General features: G+C 50.6%; 1 protein-coding gene across 2 annotated transcripts in view; it reads right to left on the minus strand.

Annotated features, from left to right (window-relative positions):
- Positions 1–23,638, minus strand: part of ELL (elongation factor for RNA polymerase II) — a 62,367-nt gene that overhangs the window by 13,990 nt on the left and 24,739 nt on the right. For both annotated transcript variants that reach the window (XM_080675648.1, XM_080675647.1), the window contains exons 2-5: positions 10,392–10,439; positions 4,738–4,859; positions 4,218–4,381; positions 1,831–2,096 (exon numbers count right to left, since the gene is read on the minus strand). In XM_080675648.1, coding sequence (XP_080531774.1) covers positions 1,831–2,096; positions 4,218–4,381; positions 4,738–4,859; positions 10,392–10,439 — 600 coding nt within the window. The remainder of the gene's footprint in view (positions 1–1,830; positions 2,097–4,217; positions 4,382–4,737; positions 4,860–10,391; positions 10,440–23,638) is intronic.

The following is a 23,638-nucleotide window of genomic DNA, read 5'->3' on the forward strand; positions in this document are numbered from 1 at the left end:
CAACGAAAGCGTCCGGGGGTAAGAAACAGAGCAGTTGCTCCAGGCTGGTCCATATAAGCACCCCAGACCCGTCTCCAGAAAATGGAGTGTGGCGTCCTGCCGTGTCTAAGGGCCTCTCTGAGGGTAAACCTCAGGTGTATCTGTGTGCTCTGTCAGCTAAGTTTCACATTCTGGGTTTGAGGGTCTCTTGTGTTTCTTCATTTCAGGCATAAGCAAGGCAAGAGGGGAGGGCGGGAGTGAGGGCATTCTTAAGAACGCCACACCAGAGGCTGAGGGCCTAGCCTGACAGCAGTGACGGCTGCAGGCACATCCAGGAGCGGGCATGGGTCCCACCTGTATCTTCAGTCCTGACGCACACCTGACAGCTCCATCAAACTCCCCTCAGCCCTACCTTGGTCTACCCGTGCTACAGAGAAAGGCTCTGGGGGCACCCAGCCCAGGGGAAGGGCCTTCCATGTGCTTCCCCTTAATTTGTGAGGACAAGACCGACACGTTTGACCTTCCAAGGAACTGAACCCTTGGGAAGGCTGTTTCTGGTTCTGTAGCTTCCTAGAGCTTTGGCAAGCCCCTGAGCCAACTCCTGAACTCTCATGGTAAAAAAATCACTGATTAGTCCTCAGCACAAACTATGAGCTGGGGTTGGTGCCTCAGGAGGCCAAATCCACACATGGGTGCCAAGTAAGTGGACACGGGAGCCCCCGATATACTGGTGATGTGAAGTGGCAACAATTACCAAGGCCCCAGTAATACAGGAGATGTCTTCCTAGACAAAGATAATGGGTGCCCCCAGAGATAATGGGTGGGCCTGGGCCCAACCCAGATCTACAACCATGCATGAAATGAAGCTCCAACTTTTCCACAGGGCAAGATCTAGAGGCCTCTTTTCCCCACCCCTACCCTTTACGGTGAACTCTCTGGGGCTAGGGGTAATGAGGGATCCCAGCTGGAGCATGGTGCTGACATTCTCCTACCAAACACACTCATGGTTCACAAGAGCCTCGGGTTGCATGAAGAAGGAGAAAATGAACACCGAGAGGCCCGTTGAAGAACTTGGCAAACATGAAAATTCATCCTCAGGTACAGCTACCATCTCGGCATGGGCTTTCTGCCACAAGAGGCACGAGCTAAGTGCCCAGAGTGTTGGAGGCAGAAAGTAGGAAGAACAGGTGAGCTGGTAGAGGGGAACCAGAGAGGCTCGACCACACCGCCACATTGGGTGCTGGCATGACTGTCCTCACAGCAACACAATGAAGTGGCAAGAGCACGGCCTGGTTGATGTGGTGAAGCCAGAGCAAGCCACTCACTTCCTAGAGGTCCTTCAGCTACCTCCTGGAATCCTGGGAACCAGGGCAGGGCCTCAGGAAGGTGGCTGGGCTCACCTCACTTGCTCCAAAGTCCAGGCTGTTTCTTAGTAGCAGGCTCACCTGCCAGCACCATGTTCCCACCAGGTAAGCCCTAGGCACCACAAGAGGTGCTGCAGCCATGCCCCAGCCACAGATGGAATCCAGAGGTCCAGAGGTGAAGCCTCCTGCCTGGGATCATAGCTGGTGAGGGCTCTCACTAATGTGTGCATTTCCTGGTTTCACTCAATTCTAAAAAGCTTGTGCAAATAAAGACTTGGATCTCCTGTGCAGTGCCTGCTGCCTATGTGCTAACAGATGTTAAGGAACAGGGTGCTGGCCTGGCTTTAAGCTGACCTCAAGACACCAGACAGTAAATACCATACTCCCAGTCCACTGTGCATCCAGACCGTCTGTAGAGGCTGCTCATAGGCTGGCTGAATCCCATCGCACCCCACCCCACCCCAGCCAGCCCTGGGTAAGCATGCACCTGCTGGAGGAGGCTGTCCAGCGTATCCTTGTCTGCCTGCGCCAGGCCATCCTTCTGTAGCCGCAGCAACAGTTCAGCCTTCCGGTAGGGCCTCAGTGCCAGAAGATGTAGCACCCGGTCACGGAAAGGCCTCTGAGATACCCCACCACCCCCGCTAACACCACTTTTCTTGATGGCATTTGCCAGGTTGATGGGGGTCGCCCGCTTCCGGGAGGGCACAGTATCCGTCGCCCCTGGGGCTGGTTTCCTAAACTGAACCTTCTTGCCTGCAACGAGAACCAGGGTGATAGATAAGTTAAGAATTGGAGGGAGTGAGAGCGGGGCCATGGTGTCCCACTGCCTGGGGCTGATGCTGAGATCCTGAGTGTGGAAAGCAATGGCCAACAGCATCACACTCCTGCCAAGCCAGCGTGTCCAGCCCAGCCTGCTAGTTGGAGATCAAGGGTGGCTGAGAGCGCCACCTGCTGACCACACACACAGCTCACTGGACACTTGCAAGCTCAGAAACGGGAACAGCAGCAGTACAGTCATGTTTAAAGCCATAACTAACTTCATCATGGGCAATCTAAATCCTGGGGACCAAAACGCTGACCACCATAGGGAGAAGGGGCTGGTCTATGAGTCCTTTTGATGTTAAATGGAGGGCGATCCCTGACCTGCCAAGGCAGGCGTCCCCTGAGACTACACTTCGGAGCCCTGTGCTGGTCCCATGGGATTCGCCATTCTCTTTTATGGAAAAGTAGGGAACAGAGATGCCAGGGCCGCTTGGGCAGCTGCTCTGGAGAACCCAGGTGTTAGCAGCTCCCCAGCTCTGGCTCCAAGTGCTTGCTCTTCAGGCAGACACGGTTGTGCCTAGAGCCCTCGGGGCAGCAGGCCGCTCTGACATTCTCCTGGTATAGACAATGGGGTCCAGCATGGCTGCCCCTCCATTGAGCCAGCAGACACTGCTCTCGAGGGAGGACGTAGTTAATTCTGTCCTGGATGCTACACCTGAAACCAAGGGAATGTGGATGGCTGAGTGAGGTCAGCACATGCCCTAAATCCTTGGGCCAAAAACCTCTCCATGATGACTTCTTTTTGCTCTTATCCCTTTAATCTGATTTGTCAGTTTAACAAAGGAAGAAGTGCTTTGTGAATCTGCAGGCCTTCCAGTAGGGTGTCAGTGAATCTTCAGGCTTTCGGGTAGGGCCTGACTCTGTCCCTAGAGGATCCAGCTGACAGGCTGACATGAGATGGGGAGAGACCAAGTACAGCCAGAAAGCATCCTAAGAGGCGAGATGAGTGTTTCCACTAAAACGTAAACTGTTGCAAAAATTCTCATTGTATCCAAAATGGTCCAATAAGACAAATCTTGGCCACATTTTTGGCTGAAAGACCCAGGAATTCACTAAGATGTCTATGAATGTCTATGTTTGCATCTTGAAGTGAAAGCAAGTAGGTGAAGCTTTTTTTTGGATTCTGACCCCAGTGGCAGGCAGCCATGTCCACTGGGGCTCAACACTGACCAGCAGGACAAACTCCTGCACAGACATCTGGAATTTCATTCAGAGCCAACCCCATAGCCAAGCAAAGGAAACTAGGCTTTGGGGGTATCTGAAACCTCCCACCATTTCTTAAAAAAGAAAAACCCCATAAAGCCATCGAGGTCCTCGTCTGCTGTAAGCTGGTTCATGCCTCTTCTGCCTAATGCCCCTGTTTTCCTGGGAATAACTTCTGATAACATTTCAACTCCGTCTGGGTCTAGGAGGTGAAAAGGCTGCAGAAGGATGATAAGCTTTCTGAATAAACTATACTTTTTATCCCATTTTTAATGTTTTCACCAACATTATTTCTGAACAAATGCTGAGTTGCTAGAGCCTTCCAGGCAAGCAAGGATCAATGCTTTTCCTTCCAGGTCTCAATCTGACAGTCACTGGCTGGCCCCAACACGGTAGCAGGCCACTGTGGGGTGCATCTGGTGGTCTGTATCATGCTAGGCATCTCAGACTCGGTGAGGAGTCAGCTGGGCATGTGAGAACAAGGGGTGATGGCCAGAGGAAATATGGCAACCCTGTGTTCATGAAGCATGTCTGTGTCTCTGGCCAGTAAAGGTCCCTGAAACTGTGGCCTGGGAGAGAGGCCAAGGATTCAAATTCTCTGTTTCAGGTCCTGAGTCCACCTGGGGATTTGGGAGGCAGCAGATGGCATAGCCCCCAGTTGACTGGCAGACCTTCTTCCTGACCAGACATGGACCTGGCCGGTCCTGCTCAGGGGCTGGACCACACCTCTGCTCCTGGCCTGGACAGGCTCTGAATGCCTCCTACTCCCCCAACAGCTGCCTGTCAGGCATAATTCACTCCCGCCCAAGTAGAGCCCCCACAGTTGAAGTCCCTGGCCCCCATCCTCACCCAGGTAGCGGCCTCCGGGCTTGATGACAATGGCACCCCGACTCCGTGTCTCCTCCTCGGCTTGTGCCATGCTCTGCCGTGCCTTCTGGTAGGAGTCATCGGTGGCACACACTGTGATTTTGTCCTGGATGCTACCCAAGCAGTCCAGGTGTATATCCCCATGGCTGTAAGACAAGGGGCCAGGAGCCAAGATGAACACCTGGGAGACGGAGATATGGTCTTGGGCCCGAGACCCCCGCCCCCCCAACCAGGAAACAGGGCTCAGTACTGATTTAGACATATGGTTTCCACAGGACACATCTTTACCCAGAAGAAAGAAGGGGACCAAGGCCCCTGGGCCAGAGACACAATGCAAGTACCTACACCCTGGACACAATGAAAGCAGCCAGAGGGGCTCAATCGAGGTATGGGGGCACTGGGAGAAGGAGGCACTGGGCCAAAAGTGGTGGGCAAACACCTGCACAGGAGGGTGGGGGCCGGGGGGAGGCTGGAGAGGCAGGGCTGTCCCTCTTGGCCTCACCTGGAGAAGTACTGCTGGATGCAGTCGAAACTGCCCTGGGGGCTGTCACGGCCAATGTTGGAGAGGTAGAAGGAGAAGATCCGAGCCTCTGAGGGGTAGTCCGGCTGGGGGATGGAGATGTGCTGCACGGAGACAAGGGGACGTCACTGAGAATCCAAAGCATTGAGGGGATCGTGGCACAGACCAGCTACTGGATCCCAACTGTCCACTGTCCACTGCTAGCACTTTAATTCAAAACACCTCTGCTTTCCTGGCAGTCACAGGACTCTAGGCTGGTCCCCATCACCTGTCCCCAGTAATGTTCAGGGTCCTCTTTCCCATGTAAGAGGGAAGGGTGATATCATCACAGTCTGAGAAGTACAGAGTGGGTAACATACACCTGGAGGCAGGGACCAAACCCAGATCTGGGCCATGATTTAGTTTCCTCACCCACCAAAAAGGGTAGATCTGGCCAAGGACATCCTCAAAGGTAAAATGAACCCTACTTGGTTTGCTCAGTGGTTAGAGCATTGGCCCACAGACTGCAGGGCCACAGGTTCTATTCTGGTCAAGGGCATGTACCTTGACTGCAGACTCAATCCCCGGCCCCAGTCAAGGCATGTGCGGGAGGCAATCAACTGATGTGTCTGTCTCACATCGATGTTTCTCTCTGTCTCTCCCCCTCCCTTCCGCTCTACGTATCAATAAAAAAAATATCCTCAGTTGAGGATTAACAAAAAAAGGGAGGGGGAGGCGGGGGGGGGGTGGGATGAGACAAGATGGTGTCAGCAGCCAGCAGGGCATGCTGGGGAGTCAAGATGCTTTGACCCTTGCTCTGCTTAGGGACCTCCTCTCCACCTCCTCCATGGGGATACAAACTCCACCTGAGTGTCTGTCCACTGTCCTGTGGCTGTGAACAAGGCTTCTGAGGGTCACCAGGGAGATGCAACCACAGCCAGGTGCACACCTAGCATGCAGCTGCCCAGATCATGGCAGGAAGCCTGTACACTAGTCAGCAAAATAAAAATTTCCAGGGAAACTGAGCCAGACATGGGTGGCTCCTCCTTGCCCATATCTGCTCAGGGGCAGTGGCTGCAGAGGGTGTCAGTCCCCATTGAACTGTCACCCCTGAGAGGAGGGGAGAAGAATCCAGCCTGAGTTCTAAGGTGCTGGTGGCCCTGGGTAGTTTCTACCCTACCTACCCCACTCATATAGGCAGGTGGGAAGGATACACATCACCTCTAGCTGCAAAACAGAACTCTGCAACTATGCAGCCACAGCCATGACAGGCATAGCCCACACTGGATCAAGACAGGGCAGACATCTGCCCAAGGACAAGGGTGTAGGAAACCGCTCATCACAGCTTCAGGATGCTCCCTGTAACCAGCAGAGAGCTGACGGTGGGACTAGGCCATGTGCAGAGGCCCATTCACCACGCTGCAGACGCCCTACCCGAGCTTGAGCAGGGAGCAGCTACCGTGTCCCCCTGGGCACTATACTGTAACCCTTTCACCCTGTGTGGGCCTTTTCCACTAGGCACATATGCCCACTTCCAAAATTTGTCCCAGAGTAGGAGAGGGCCCAGCACTGAGCCCAGAGGCCAGTCTGTGCATGACAGTGGGTGACACAGGGCTTGAAATAATGCTCAGGAGAGCCTGGTCCTGGCTAGTGACAGGGGAAGACACACACAGAGGGTGCTTGTGGCCAATATTCTCAGGACAGCTGGGGGGTGGGAGGGAGGTGTGCTGGGAGTGGTACCACTACTATGGCATCCTCTGGCTAATGGTTTGTTGCTGGTTAATAATTACCAATCTCTGGGAACCAGCAAGGAAACCATCCAGCTGAGCACAAATGGCCCAGGAACATAGCTGTCTCTGCGCCAGGGAGCTTGGCATGTGTTCCAGGACATGGTCTCAAATGCAGCAGCCATGAACGTGCCCTCTGGACTGTCAGAGCTACCAGTTGGTCTGAGTATATGTAGTGGGTTTGGATATGTCTGATGGCAGCACTGACTCCAGGTTATGGGGGATGGGGACAAGTGTTTGTGGGACAGAAAAACAAGCAATAAACATGCTTGTCCCATCCGAGATGCCTTGAGTGCCTCTGAGGCCTGAGGCCTGCAGGGGGTGCTGGCTCCCCTGCGGCAGTTAGTGGGGTCCTGGTCAGAAGCCTTTCACCTCCTCCCTTTGAAATCTGTCCCAAGTCAGCCATTGCGCTCCCCCAGGTCACTGTATGCAGTTCAGGAGAGAGTTCTGGAGACAAATCAAGTCCCTAGTGAAGGTGGGAGCAACATGGTGGGGGACAGCACTGGATATTCCTTCAGGCAAAAAGAGGAAAACAGGTGGATATGGGAGCCAAACACCACTGACCAGCTCCTCTCTTGCCAGAAGGATTATCAGGAACCATCAATTTTCTTCATCATTTTTTATACTTATTAAAAAATAATTATTTACTGTTGAAAGTATTACATATGTCCTCTCCCCCCCACATTGACCCCCTCCAGCCTGCCCCCGCCCCCCACCCCAAGGCCCTCTCCACCCCATTGTCTGTATCTTCATCATTTTCATTCCCAGAGAACCATTCTGGGAGAGTTACTACTGCGGCTAAGCATGCCTTCTAGGAGCAAAGCAGCCCCTTTTGCTGGCCTGGCAGATACCCAGGGCCCTTTCTAAGTACCTTCTTCTCTTCCTTCTCCATGGGGCTCAGAAGAGCAATGCTCTGCCTTCACCTGCCCCCTGCCCCCAGGCTCCCAAGGTCTCAACTGCTCAACTTTGGTGTACGATGTCTCCAGACTCATAAACCCCATTCTAGAGATATTTTAAAGATATTTCCAAACTATTCCTGGTACCAATAACACAGCAACAAGCACCTTGTGGTTCAATCTTGAGCACATCCTAATAGACATGGTTTCTTCTACACACAAAGACACCGGCCAAAGTTCTGTGACCAGCCCTATCAGACCTTGTTCTAGAAATTGCAGCTCATGTTCCCACCACAGCCCAGGGAAACGCCAAGGACAAAACCCTACCTCTCCTTCATTCAACTGAAGAGTTTTGGAGTGGGGCTGGCCAGGTGGGGGTGCTTTACCAGCTGTCAGGGGTTAACAACTCAGAAGTGACCCCTTGACAGCAGAGGACCAGTCAGCTAGCTTAGTGCTCCTGAGAGCGCAGAGAACACAGATGTGAAAACGTACCCCAAAAATGGACAGGTGATTATTTTGCTCCAGAAGACACAGTCCTGGAGGCCAGACACATTCAGGTAGGGCCTAGCTCTCCAGGGAATGTGGTGAATGCCGCAGAGTGCACAGGGTGACAGTGGCCACCAGAGGGTGCCATAGGGCCAGTCTGGGAGCAAGCCCCAGCCTAGGTTGGGAGGTGGTGGAGATGGGCCCAACACCCACCCAAGAGGTATGTTGATGCTGTGACCCTGTGCCAGCTGAACCATATTCATGTCTGAGGGGGAAGAGCACCGGGAGCCAAGAGTGAGCTCATCCTGTGCCACAGGGAACACACTGGTTCTCCTAAAGCCATGTTAATTTACATATGACCCTCTAGGTCAAGCATGTCAAACTCGCAGCCTGCTGCAAGTTTGACATGCTTGCTCTAGGTGAACAAGGTCCCTATCTGGTAGAGGCTGAGGGACAGAGGGGAAAATTGACCAAGGTCTCCAAGCTAAGGAGCCTACAGATATGGTCTCAATCTTCAGTCTGTTAGCTTCATGGACCTCTGGGGAGTGGGTCCCTGAACACTGAAGAAGCCCATGTCCCTAAAGAGCCTGTTCCATCCAGCTCCGCTGGTCTCCTGCTCCTCCATGCACACCCCACATCCTGCTCCATTTCCAACCTTGCAGATGTGCACAGAGCAAAACCTGCTCCTTACTTCTCAGGAACATGTAGGCCCAGCTGTGCACATGCAATGGAGTGACCAGGAGAAGTGGGAGGAGAGAGCCAAGGCACCCTACCTCCTCCCTGCCAGCCTGAGTGATTGTGCACATGCAGCCTGGCACCAGGCCAAGCCTTTCACACCTGGCTGGGAGGAGGGGGACATATCCCATCAATGCTCAGGAGGAGGAGGAGGAGGAGGTACAGATGTCACGGGGGCAGACCCAGTGCCTGACTCTATGTAGCAAGCTGGGGAAAAAAACAACACACCCCCTGTCACACAGCCCATCCAGTCCTCACGTAGGCTCCCACAGGGAAGAGCCTTCTGGTGAAAAATCATGGCCTGGACTGCCGGGAGCTGCAACATAGCGCCTCCATGCTGAAATCCTCTAGATACTCTGGTTAAGCAAAAGAAAGCCAAAGAGGAAGAAAAAGTGGACAAAACATGATTCTAAAACTAAGGTGGTGAGACCCCACATCTAGAATGAATGTGGCTCTCAGGCTTCCCATAGGAATTCAGGGGACATAGGGCATGGCCCAGGGGAAACACATGGAGCATCTGTGAGTGGTGGAAAGTGAACACTGACCATAGTGGCCCCTTCTGTGCACTGGCCTCATCTTCCCACAGGGGCTGAGGAACCAGGGCAGCCCCACCGACACCCCTGGAGAAATGTCTCAAGAAGAATAAAGGGAGGTGGCAAAAGGGTGACCACAAGACTCTGATAGGGCCAATGAAGGCACAGATGGCCTTGAGAAGGCACAGGGGGGTGGGGGTTGTCTGGGCCTTTGGGTGTCTTGCCAACCTTCACTGGTATCAATGTGTTGGTCAGTTTGTGTGTCCCTGGCCAGGCCGCAGCCTCAGTGACCCCATAAGAACTAATCTGGGTGTATGTGGAGGTGTTCTGCAGATATCCACAACCAGCCGACTCTAAATAAGGGAGAGGACCTTCAATGGTCTGGGTGGGCCTCTCCCAATCAGCTGAAGGTCTTAAGAGGGAAACTGAGTCTCCTTGAGAAGGAAGAAGCCCCGCTGCATCGTGGCACTGGCTCCTGCTTGCCCACAAGCATATCCTGCTATCTCTGTATCTGCACATACACCATCTCCTACAGGCTTCCTCTATGGAGTATCCTGGCTCGGTGAAACCCACAGATCTCTCAGGTAGAAACTGACTTAGACACATGTGGCAACTCTTCAGATAAAAAACAAAAGACTTTTAATAAAGACTAGAAGAAAAACTAGTGTTCCAAGGAGTGTTTGGTGGGTGGTAAGTACTGATGGGTGGTCCTAAGACTGGAGGGCAAGGATTGTGAACTTGCCCTTTCTTTCATTCCCTGATTTTTCTATTAACATGTTCATTTAGAATAAAGTACATTTCAAAATAAAATGGGGGTGCTGAGTTTCGATAACTCCCCAACTCAGTACCAAAATGAGACAAACACCCATGGTCCTGGGTCCATAGAGGGACACTGCTTGGTATCTGGGGCCACAGCTTTGAAAGCTCAGAGACTGAGTCAGAATGCGGATTGGGGCCTGGGAGCCAAGTATGAATCTGCTATAGGAAGGAAGGGAAGGACCCTAGGGGGTGCTAGACAGGATACCTTTCTTCTGCTCATAGATGACCATTTGTGGGCCCCAGGACCAGCCTGGGCACATCTAGAGGCGGAGCTTAGCCTGGTATGGGGACTGGAATGGAGGTGGATAGGACCAAATACTGCTGTGCCCAACAAGTCATGACAGACCTCAGACTGTACCAGTCCCACAATTCCAAATATGAGTAACACAAAAACGACTCACCCCTTGGCTTCCTTGAAATCGAATTGATGGTCTCAGTGAAACAGAATCCTGCAAAAAAACAAAAAAGATACCTATAAATCCAGAGCCTCACATCCGGTTATCTAAGGAGCAGGGTAAAGACCAGTTGTGCTCAGGAAAGGTGAGAGAGAACAACTACAGGAAAGGTTACTGAAGTAGGGTTTTGAAGGATCAATACAAGTTCCCTGACTGGCATGGGGACTGGGGCTGAGAGTAATTGAGTGGCCAGGAGTGGAGACACAGGCAGTGGGCAGCCCCTCACTGGTCTCCCAAACCCATCACCAGCCCAGGCCACCCTGCCTCACAAACATCACCTCCAAATGGAAATCAGAGTGGGTGAGCACCACTGGCCAGGAGGCAGGCTGATGAGGTGATTCTGGCCCCCCACCATTGGCAGTATGAAGCCCAAAACCTGCCTAGCTCCCATGTCAGTTTTAGAGCAGTTTGTCATTGTGCTAGGGGTGGCAGAATTTCCAAATGTCATAAAAAAAACAAATAGTGAAAACGCAAAATAAATACTTTAAGCTTCAGGTATTCAGACATCAGCCTTGTGGTGGAATTTTAGAAAGAATGTGATACAGATAGAGGGCTGCACCTCTTCTTCTAACCTTGGGCCCAGAGCACCCACCTTCTGAGTAGCAGACACCACAGTAGTAGTGTGGCCCAGGCCTGTCACCATGACCCCCTCCCTCATCCCCCAAACCCATAGGACCCTGCCTTTTCCACACAGCAGTGGGGCACTGGGCTCTTCAAACCTCCATCACTGAGCCACCACTCTGGCCTCCACCCTGGCCTCACTTAAAGTAAGGGATACTTCCCCACCGCCCCAGTACCTCCCTGAGTGGCTGCCTGTCAGCTCCCCATCCAGAATGTCAGGCCCATAGCACGCCCTGGGGAGGTGGAGTAGCTCTGAGTAGTGGAGTGGCTCCACCTCATGGGGAGAAACAACCAACAGGCAAGGCCAGGATTTAATAGGTGGCTGACCTGTCGGAACCCGTGGGTCCATCAGCCACTAGGCTGACAGCTGTGGGCATGTGAGGAGACAGCTCAGCTAGCTGGGACATGAGGGCCACACATGCAACCCCTTTGTTTATCAGGAGCCTCCTTTTTTTGCTGAGAATCTCAAAGGACTCTGCTGTCTGAAGCAGACCTGAGGGGTCACTCCATGCACTAGCACTTACCTCCATGGGATCTGATGCCCCAGAAACCACCCCAAACTTCTAAACACATCACCCCACACTGCTAAGCTGTCAGAAAGGGACATCCAGAGGCCATGGTGCTGTTGAGACAGGGGTCAGGCTCCTTTCAAAGTAGACTCAGGACCAGCTGACCCAACCCACGACCATGACCTGACCCCTGCCTAGGCTGCCCATCAGAGAATGAGAAGCACAGCACCCGTAGGGGTCTCGTCCTGGCAGGACCCTTGGAGATACAACATGTAAGTGGCCTTTGCTTGGAATAAGGTTAAAGAGATGAAAAGAAGACATGAAAAGATGGCCACTGAGCAGGTGAGAAGACACGCTCAGTGCTGTTACCCATCCATGAAATGCAAACTGTGCACCTATCAGAATGGCTAGAACAGGAAAGACAAACGATACCCTAGGACCCTCGGTGTATGGCTGGTGGAAACATACACTGTGTGGCTGCTGTGGAAAACAGTCTGACGCTTTCTAAAATGTTAAACACAGAGTTACTCCATGACCCAGCAATTCCACTCCTAGGAATTAGCCAAGAGAAATGAAAGATACGTCCATATGAGAACTTATACAAAAACCAGAGGCCTGGTACATGAAATTCATGCACTCGCGGGGAAGGGGGGAGGGGTCCCTCAGCCTGGATTTCAAGAGGGTGCAGGCCAGGCCGAGGGACCCCACCCACCAGTGCACGATTGGGGCCGGGGAGGGACACGGGAGGTTGGCCAGCCGGGGAGGGACCGCGGGAGGGCTCCAGGGCGTGTCCAGCCCATCTCGCTCAGTCCCAATCGGCCAGACCCCAGCAGCAAGCTAACCTACTGGTCAGAGCATCAGCCCCCTAGTTGTCAGTACACGTCATAGTGACTGGTCGACTGTCTGCCACCTGGTGGCCAGTGCATGTCATAGAGAGTGGTTTAGCAGCCTTAGCATATCATTAGCATATTACGCTTTGGTTGGTTGAGTGGCCGACCGGACAACCAGACACTTAGCATATTAGGCTTTTATTATATAGGATGTGCACAGCAGAATTATTCTTAGTATCTGAAAAGTGGCAACAACCTAAATGTCCATCAGATGGCAGACAGAAAAACAAGAGAATACCATCCCAAAAGAAAAAGAAACAAACTCCTGATGGACACAATATGGATGAACCTAGAAACCACTGGCTAAGTGAGAGGCAGCAACATATGATACCATGCAATGTATCAGTCCATTTATATATATTTCCAGAAAAGGCAAAGCTAAAGAGACAGAAAGCAAATCAGTATGTACCAGATCAGCAGATCAGGCCCACAGAGGACCTTTACTTAAGACTCAGGGGCTTTCAGCAACAGGCAGGGAGAGATTCCTGTCTGTCAGCCATGTTTAACATAAGAGTGATATATGTGGATAGAAGGGAAACAGAAGACATGAGAACACTGCAGCACAGGCAATGCAAAGTAGCCTGCCTGTCATTATTACAAGCTCTCTGCTGACACCTGATCATCAAAACCAGGAAGGAAGGTTGTTTCTGGCAAAAGGAACAGCAACTGCAAAGCTGGAGCAGAAATTTGGGACATTACAATGGCAGAGGGCACATGGGTCTTGGCTCTTTCGCCCTCAGATCTCTCAGCCCAGATTTCCATGCAGGGATTAGCAGGGGCTAACTCAAGCATCATGTGTGCCATTCACACACAGCAAGGTCTTTGAGCTCCAGAGGCCATGGTTATGTGAGGCCGGATTTAGGGTAAGGAGGAAGAGGAACAAGGCAGGGTGTATCTCCTGTGAAGGAACTGCACCAAGACAACCCTAGTATTCACACATGCTGGTCCACCCTCATCCGACCAGACACTCCCTGTGGGCCATTCAGTGAAGCATTTAACTGGCTTCATAGCTGTCAAGTAACTTCTCTGAAAGACTCTTTTCTTTCAAGGTCACTCATTCCCCAAGGACATTGAAAAGGACACATTTGACAATGGAGAAGTCAGGCAAGAGGCCTAAAAGCCCCACTTTCTCTGTAATGCTGGGAGGGCTGGCCTCAAATGCATGTCCCCATGCAGCCTGGCTGTCATTATAGAGCCAGGCTACTGGCCACATGGCTTGTCTGGTGTCTCTTTCCTCTAGCAGGACCAAGTTCCTCTCAACAACAGAGTATTTCACTCCTACTCTCACACATGCACTTGGGTGACTCCCCACAGGCTTCCTGCCTAGCCATTAACAATAACAGGTACATCTTTAAAGCGCTGAGGGTAGAAAACTGCCAACCTAGAATTCGATATCCAGTGAAAAGAGAAAGTAAGATAGAGACTTGTCCAGAGAGACAAAAGCCGAGAGTATGTTTACAGCAAATCTGCACTACAAGGAAGGTTCTGGAAGTTCTTCAGGAGGAGGGAGTGACAACAAATGGACACGAGGATCTCACAGACAATGAAGAGCACTGGGCATGGTGAACCCCTCTATGAATATGAAAGAGTAAGTTACATTTCTATAAAAGATCATTGACAATCTGAGGCACAGATAAGAACAACAAAGTGCAAGATTTGGACACACACAACTAAATGTGAGAAGGCATGGTGCAAACAGAAGGCAGTGGTGGTATCTGGGGCACAAGGATTATCCCAAACTTGTGGGCCTCCAGAAGGTGGGTGTGGCACCAACAGTGTCTTCTGAGCGAGCAGCCAGAGCCCAAACCAGGGGTTCCTTCATGGCAGGACCAGCATCATTCTATCACAGAGGTTCAGGGGCTTCCCATGGCAACATGGCCATCATGACCTGGCTGGCTGCTCCCTGCAGGGGCCAACAGCTCATGAGGTTGTGGGGGGAGAAGGGGAGTGTTGCCCTGTTACCTTATCTACACAGCAGGACAGAAGGCAGCATCCTGGGACCAACAGGATCTGATGCACTGGCCTGGACATTGCCCGTACTCATTTCCCTGTTGCCTCAGCGGCTTCTGGGTCAGCCCTCAGACCAAAATTATCAAGGCACCAGTAATGTAACTGCCCTGGATACTCCTATGCACTGCACTGCTGCCTCCACACCTGTCACACTTGGTACCTGAATAGGCTGCACTTCAGGCATCACAACAATGCCCCAAGTCTCCTCAGACCCTCGGGGGAGGGGGAGAGTTATGTCATTCCCAATGCAGGCTCAAAGGTTACGCATACCCACTTTTAAGCCATCCAATGCAGTGTCTCCTGAGCAGCAGGCAATCCCAGGAAGCCTAGCCCCCACACTGCACCTGTCAGCTCCCCGCATGGCAATGTACCATCTCCCACTAGCCTCAAATGGGGATGAAGTTGGGAGTTGCTCAGGACAAGCATCATTGCTGGTGCCGCACATCAGCCAAGCCAGGGAATAAGCAGGGAGGCCTAGTGGAGCAGGTAGTAAGGAGGCCTCAATGCAATGAAGCAGGGACATTTGTGCCCTGCAATCATTTGGCCCCCTGGCAGCTCCCTGTCTGGGGGAGTGGGGGGCGGGGGCATCACCTGAATGAAGAAGCCATGTAGGAAAGATAGCCATGCATGTGGGAGAAAATGGGGAGCGTACAGAATTAGGTGATGGCCAGGGAGCTGGGCACCCCCATGGGAGGAGGCACAAATGCCTGCCTAAGAACCCTCTCCCATAAGATGGTCAAGGATGAGGAGGAACTCAAGATGGTAAAAAATCCCCTTATCTCTACCCATGGAGAAGAGCCTTGAAGGGTGAGGCAATAGGAAGTGACTTATGAAATCCACGTCCAGGTCTAGCTACAGGTTCACAGGAAGCCAGTGGGTAAGGCACAGAGTTACACTCATGATGGTGGGTGATTCTGCCCCAAAGGACACTTTTGGTTGTCATGACTTGATTAGGAAGGAAGATATTTCTGGCACCTGGTGAGTGGAGGAGAAACACTGCCCAACACCCAGAGTGCACAGGATGGCCCCCACAGTAAAGAATGAGCCTGCCCCAGGCGTCAGCAGGCTACATCAATTCCATGAGGAAAGCAAGGGGAGAATGATCATCAGAGCAGAACATGGAAAATTCCATAGGACCAATCTGTTGGTTTCTTCAATAGGTGGATGGCACAAGGGGAAGAATGATGGAGTGCTACAGAGTACCACACACTTGACATGCACATCACGAGTGGCTCTACACGGCCCTGGCTTGACCCAGACACAGTTGAAGACCCCATGGAGACAGCTGGCAGGGTGCCAGGGGCTGAGCCTCAGTGCTCTCATGGAGCTGCACTGAGGATGTATCTACAAAAACCAGTCCATATCTGTTGATATTCAATATTGTCATTAAAAGGAAATGAGTGAAATGAATAGATATGTGGGATTGTTTTTATTTTTTTTTAATATATTTTATTAATATTTTACAGAGGGGAAGGGAGAGGGATAGAGAGCTAGAAACATCGATGAGAAAGAAACATCGATCAGCTGCCTCCTGCACACCCCCTACTGGGGATGTGCCCGCAACCAAGGTACATGCCCTTGACCGGAATCGAACCCGGGACCCTTCAGTCCGCAGGCCGACGCTCTATCCACTGAGCCAAACCAGTTTCGGCGTGGGATTGTTTTTAAAAATGCTCCTCAGTCCTGGCCGGTGTGGCTGGTTGAGCATCATCCTGTGCACTGAAAAGTCGACAGATCAATTCCCAGTCAGGGCACATGCCCAGGCTGCAGGCTCAATCCCTAGTTGGGGTGTGTGCAGGAGGCAGCCAACCAATGTTTCTCTTTCACATCGATGTTTCTCTCCCTCTCCCTCTCCAAAAATCAATCAAAACATATTTTTTTTAAAAAAATGCTCGGTGAGATGCTCACAGAGGGTGAGGCTGGGTGACGGCCCAGGGAATGTCATTATTCTCTGTTCTGTCTACCTGTGAACATACCCATGTGAAAGGTTTAAAATAAAAGTGCACACAGAAAAGACCCCATGGTGCACAAAACCGATCTAGCAAGAACTGGCCCAATCTGGATGCATCCCTGGGACACCCGACACAGGCTGTGCATGGGAAGCAGCACCCAAGTCCTGAAATGCCCAGTAGACACAGTGTCAATACGGCCCAGGCAGTGCATTCCCTGCTATATTCCTGGCCTGATCCACCCCGCCACCCTCGTAACCCAAAGGTGTCCATGGGAAGTAATAGAAGGAAAGGCATCTGTTCCTCTTTAAAGAGAGCCTGTGTGATTCTGCAGGGCTGGGCCCTAACCTTCCTGAGTGGAGTGTGGCCAGGAAAGGGGGAGGTGAAGTCTGGAGAAAAGGCCTGGCTGCGGACCTCCTGGCAACTGTCCCCTCCTTTCCAGTAAAGTACAGAGGATTAGGAAATGCCTTTCAGGAACCCTCCCTAACACTTCCTGGCAGGTTCTGAGTGGGACACTGAGGACATGGAGAGTTCAGATGGTGTCTGCAACCATGAGGGGCCATTTCCATGAACCACAGACACAGAAGAAGGTGTGGGACACGTACCCAGTACATCCGTCTACTGGATGTGGCTGGCTCAGGGCTGAGCTGGGAAGCCTGAACAGGGGCCCAAGGCAGTCCCTCCCCTTGGCAGCACATTCGTCATTATGGACAGACAGACACATACAAGCAAGAAAAGGGACTCCAAGCAGCTACAAGCCAGGTGTCAATCAAGACCGACCCACAGGCCAGCACAGCACATGAAGGTGCATAGGAAGCTTAGGGAAAAGTTTTTAAGAAACCTTAAGCATTAGAAAAACAAGTGCAAATCACCTGAAACTGTGGTCCTGCCATCCTCCCACATATTTGTTTTCTTCTTGGGTTAGCAAGTAAACACAGTCAGCATGCTGTACTGGGCCATCTTGCTTTCTGCTGGAATTCAGCATGCCCTCTGGTACTCCATCCCCTCCGCACCCCCATCTCCATTGTTTTCTGTCCCTATGGCCGCACCTTTTCCAAAAGGTCATGTAAATGGAATCATACTACATTTCTTTTCTGTGGCTATTGTAACAAACTACCACAAACTTGGTGGTTTGAAACAACAAATTTAGTCTCTTACAGTCCAGAAGGCCAGAAATCTGAAATCAGTCTGTGGACCAAAATCCTACATGGCTGCACTCCTCTCAGAGGCTGAGGGGAGAATCCTCCCTGCCTCTTCCAAGTTTTGGGACTCCAGGTATCCTTGGCTGAGGCAGAATCACCTCAATCTCTGTCTCTGTGGTCATATCATCTTCTCTTCTTGTCTGTGTCAACTCTCTCTGCCTCTCTCTTATAAGGTCACTTGGGATTACATTTAGCCTCCCAATATAAAGATCCTTAACTTAATCACATCTGCAAAATCCTTTTTCCATGTGAGGTCACATTCATAGGCTCCAAGGGTTAAGACCTGGACATTTACCGGGGGCCCTTATCCAAGTGACCACACACACTTCGCATAATGCCTTTGAGATGAGTCCATGTTGCTATCACTGAAGTCCACTCCTATTACTGCTTGAGTACTAACCCACTGTATTATACCAGTGTGCTCATCTATTTGCCGACTGAGGACACTGGGTCATTTCCAGTTTGGGGGACTAATGAGTAAAGCTGCCATAAACATTCATGTACAGGTTTCTGTATGGACATGATTTTTTGTTTCACTTGGTGAGCACCCAGGATTGTGACTGCTAGGTCCTATGGTAAATGTATGTGTGACTTCATGAGAAAGTGCCGAACTATCTTCCAGAGTGGCTGCACCATTTGCATTGCCACCAGCAATGAAAGAGAGCTCCAGCTGCTCCCCATCCATGTCAGTATTTAGTGTTGTCAGGTTTTTTATTTGAGCCATTCTGATAGATATGAAGTAATATCTTCCTTGTAGTTTGTTTTTTTAATCCTCACCTGAGGATATTTTTTTTCATTGATTTTTAGAGAAGTGGAAGGGAGGGTGGAAGGGGAAGAGGTGGAGAGAAACATATAGATTGGTTGCTTGCCACATTCACCCCTACTGGGGCTGGGATTGGAATCTGCAACCCAGGTACGTGCCCCTGACCAGGAATCAAACCCATGACCCTTTGGTGTGCAGGCCGACGCTCTAACCACTAAACTAGCGACCAGGGCTCATTATAGCTTTAATTTGCATTTCCTTAATGACTAAATGACATGGACAATCTTTACATGGACTATGTCCATCTTATATATACTTTGATGAAACTGCACAAATCTCTAACATGTTTTTAAAAACTGGGTCACTGCCAAAACCGGTTTGGCTCAGTGGATAGAGCATCGGCCTGTGGACTGAAGGGTCCCGGGTTCGATTCCGGTCAGGGGCATGTACCTTGGTTGCGGGCACATCCCCAGTGAGGGGTGTGCAGGAGGCAGCTGATCGATGTCTCTCTCTCATCGATGTTTCTGGCTCTCTATCCCTCTCCCTTCCTCTCTGTGAAATATCAATAAAATATATTTAAAAATAAATAAATAAATAAATAAAAACTGGGTCATTTTCCTATCATCACATTTGGAGAGTTTTGGAGAGATTTTTGTTGTTGTTTTTTTAATATATTTTTATTGATTTCAGAGAGAAGGGGAGAGAGAGAGAGATAGGAAACATCAATGATGTGAGAGAATGAATCATCAATCAGCCACCTCCTGCACACCCCCCACTAGAGATCGAGCCCGCAACCCGGGCATGTGCCCTGACCAGGAATTGAACCATGACCTCCTGGTTCACAGGTTGACGCAGGTTGACACTCAACCCCTGAGCCACACTGGCCAGGCTGAAGAGTTCTTTATATATTCTAGAGCTATTTCAGGTGAGTTTTGCAAAGATTCCCAGTTCATGGCTTGTCTTTCATTCTCTTACATGGCATTCTTCAAAAAAACAGAAGTTCTTAATTCTGATGAAGTGGCATTTATCAATTTTTCTCTTATGGTGTCATAGCTATCCCTCCCCATACTTTTTCTTTAAATTGTTCTATTAAAATCTTCTAATTCTTACCAACTTCACTCTCCTCTCTCAAAAAGAAGCTCCAGGGAGTTCTAACTCCATCCAGTGCCTACCTCCTCCACCCCTGCCCCACTGAAGGGTCTCTCAGATTCCCATGTCTGCACTCCCGGGATGCCAACCTCCCTGTGCAAGGTTTGCAGACATAGTCTGGTTTCAGTGTGACGACCCCTGTGGGGTGGGATAGTGGAGTCCTCAACTCCCAACACCCACTCCTCACGGTGAGCTACAATATGTGCTGCCCTGAGGTCCACACATACATTTGGCCAACAAGTAAGGCCTGGGCCACAAGGGAAGAAGACACCTCTCTCTCACGCCCCCGTTGGTCCCCTGTGTCCCTCACGTAGGTCCACATGATGACCACCCCAGGGACCCAAAGTGGTGAGTCTACAGACAGACACTGAGCAGATCAGAGTACAGGGGACAGTAGTGTGCAGGGAGTACAAAGGGACCCCAGGACCATCCCCACTTAAGGAAGCACAGGCCCTCTGCCACTTTGGGATGTATCTTTCCCCTGACTGCCTTTCCTTCCACATCAATGGGGTCACACTGCTTCAGATACTCTTTTTTTTTTTTTTTAATATATTTGTATTGATTTCATAGAGGAGAGGAGAGGGAGAAAAAAATAGAAATACCAATGATGCCCTAGCCCAGTGGTCGGCAAACTGCGGCTCGCGAGCTACATGCGGCTCGTTTGCTGCTCTGTTGACTAATGAGTTTGCCGACCACTGCCCTAGCCGGTTCGGCTCAGTGGATTGAGCATCAGCCTGTGGACTCAAGGGTCCCGGGTTTGATTCCCAGTCAAGAGTAGATACCTGGGCCCAGCCAGTGTGGCTCAGTGGTTGAGCATCGACCTATGAACTAGGAGGTCAGGGCACATGCCAGATTGCAAACTCTATCCCCAGTGTGGGGGACATGCAGGAGGCAGCCAATCAGTGATTCTCTCTCATCACTGATGTTTTTATCTCTCTCTCCCTCTCCCTTTCTCTCTGAAATCAATAAAACTATATTAAAAATGAATAATTAAAAAAAAAAAAAGAGTAGGTACCTGGGTTGCAGGTCCCATCCCCGGCCCTGGTCAGGGTGCATGTGGGAGGCAACCAATAGATGTCTCTCTCTCACATCAATGTTTCTTTTAGGCTGACCCCTCCCCTCTCCCTACCCCCACAAGAAACCAGGAGGTAGCTGGAACTCTGCTGAGCAAAGGAGTGAAGGTATTCTCATTTGTAAGCACATGGCAGCTACCAGCTTCACTATATTCATTACTGACAGGACACTGTGCCACTGTCTACTTTCCACATTGTCACATGGCTTAGCAATGTCCTTGCATTGCTCTCCCTCCTGTGTGGAGACTGGTACACAGCAGAACCGCCTGTCTTGTCAGCTACCTTTAATCTGGAAGTTCCTCAGCTGTTCTTTGTCATTTTAGGACACTGACATTTTATTTTATTTATTTATTTAAATATATTTTTTATTGATTTCAGAGAAGGGAGAGGAACACAGTGTTCCAGCTATATGCCTCGAGGTGACAACTGTAGCCCCAGAAATACTCCAGGCAGAAGCCCTTGGGGTCTGTCTGCCCACAGTGGGCTGTTAACTCTGACCACCTGGACAGGGCTACTCTACTCAGCCTGCCTTCTCCTCAAGCAGCTGACAGCATATGCCCATTCCCCACATGCAGCCCAGGTTCAGCCTCGCTGTCCACAGCTTCACAGTGGTGGCCATAAAATGCAGTTCCTATCTCTGCTGGCCTTGGCATCCAGTGTAAGCAGGAGTCCTACCTTCTCCTACTGCACTTATTTACATGTCTAACATCGGCAGTGTGATGGTAAATCGTGTCAACTCGAACATGGAACCCAGTTCTTTGGTCAAATAGCAGTCTAGCCCTGATTGGTTTGGCTCAGTGGATAGAGCGTCAGCTTGCGGACTGAAGGGTCCTAGGTTCGATTCCGGTCAAGGGCATGTACCTTGGTTGCGGGCACATCCCCAGTAGGGGGTGTGCAGGAGGCAGCTGATTGATGTTTCTCTCTCATCGATGTTTCTCTCTATCTCTCTCCCTTCTTCTCTGTAAAACAATCAATAAAATATATTTTTAAAAAAATAGCAGTCTAGATGTTGGGTGACAGAGTTTCTTAGATGAGTTAACATTTAAACCGACATACTCTGAGTAAAGCAGATTACTCTCCACATGGGTGGATTTCATCCAATCAGTAAAAGGCCTTAAGAGAAAAAGATCAAGGTGCCCTGGAGAAAGAAATTCTGCCTCCAGCCCACCTTTGTACTATAGATACATCAGCCTATCTCCAGCCTGCCAGTCTGCCCTACAGATTTCTGACTTCTCAACACCCATGATCACATGAGTCAATTACTTAAAATAAGTCTCCCCTCCTCAAATTGTTTCTGTTTCTCTGGAGAAGCCTAATTTAGACAGACTCAGAAACTACCTCAAATGCATTACAGTTCTTAATTATAGTGCCAGGGCTCTTGGCTCTGGCTCCCGAGCCATCCCTGCCCTTCTCTGAACCCTTTGAAATTCTGGCACCACAAGAGGCTCCAGGTTCCACTTGGCCTGCTCTAGCCACAGCCATAGCGTCACCTGCCTCTCAGAGGAACCTTGTTTCAAGACTGAGACTCAGAAGTATCCTCATCCGTCATAGCAGCTTACAGAGGCCCCCTGCTCAGGACAGCTCCTAAGGGCCCCCTGCATTGGAGGAAGTCCACAGGACACGCCTCAAACTTGAGCTGTCCTTGAATTTAGGTAGGAAGAAAAAACACATCTATTTCCACCAACTGAAACTTAGCATTTCCTTAGTTACAAATACAGGCAACAAACTACAGCAGTGTGAGTGGCATCAACTCTAGTATGCTTTAGCACATAAAAGGCTAGGTGAGCAGATGTCTTCATAAACCATTTTTGCTCAACACTATTTCAAAATTACAGAAACTAGATTTGCTACTAAATCTCATCATTTAATACATTAATATGGTAAATTTAAGAGGAAGGGAGAGGGAGAGAGATAGAAATATCAACGATGAGAGAGACTCATTGATCAACTGCCTCCTGCACACTCCCCTACTGGGGACCGAGCCTGCAACCTGGACATGTGCCCTGACCAGGAATCAAACCAGCGACCTCTTGGTGCATGGGACAATGCCCAACCACTGAACCACACAGGTTGGTCAATGGTAAATTTGTTACAAGGCCACATATTTCATTTTAATATTTCACTCACTCTCTGTGTAGTGCATTTCCTTGGTAATCTATATATATAAAAGCCTAATATGCAAATTGTCCCCTCAGGAGTTCGACCGGGAGTTCAATTGTTAGCTATGATGTGTGCTGACCACCAGGGGGAGGTGCAGAACAAAGGAAGGCCCTGGACGGCAGATGGCAGCCGAGGAAGGGAGGCCCTGGCTGGCAGCCAGAAGGCCTCGATCAGCCCTGATCACTGGCCAAGCCCAGGGACCCTACCTGTGCACAAATTTCATGCATTGGGCCTCTAGTTATATATATTTTAGGTATCAAAGAGGAGATCCATGCCCAGAAAGGGCCATGGTCCCTGTCTAGAACTCACTGACTTACTGGGAGCTACCTCAAATGGAGTTTGGCCATGAGTGGCCAGTCTGGAAAAGTGCTTATAAGTCATTGGAGTTAAAAAAAAAAAAATAGTCCCCATAAATCCACTGTTTCTGAACCAATCTTTACTCTTGGCCTCAGAAAGTCGGGGTGAGAACTCATCAGAAAAGCCACGTGAAATGCTAGCTCAGATATGGAACATCAGCACCCCAACCCCCAAGTACTGCTGGGACTGATGCGCCCAATGCTTCCTAGTGCCCACAGGGGTGGGGTAGGGGATCTCCATGCAGCCAAATTCTGGAGTACTTGGTTCCAGTTATTTAAAATGCCATTATTATGGTGGATGTGGGCACAGAAGACATCACATGACTGAGAGAACACTTGGACATGAATGCCCCCTCCCCCAGGAATGTCTAGAACCCCCACCTGGATCCCACCTGGCCTCTTGAGCCTCCCCTTCCCACTCTGGACACCCTTCCCCAGCATCTGGTGGCCTCCCCCAACCCCTGCACATTCCAGGCACAGGCTGTGCTCCCTGGAACAGCTGTCACTCCTG

This window comes from Plecotus auritus (assembly GCF_963455305.1).
Source record: "Plecotus auritus genome assembly, chromosome: 6".
In the NCBI taxonomy this organism is placed as follows: Eukaryota; Metazoa; Chordata; class Mammalia; order Chiroptera; family Vespertilionidae; genus Plecotus; species Plecotus auritus.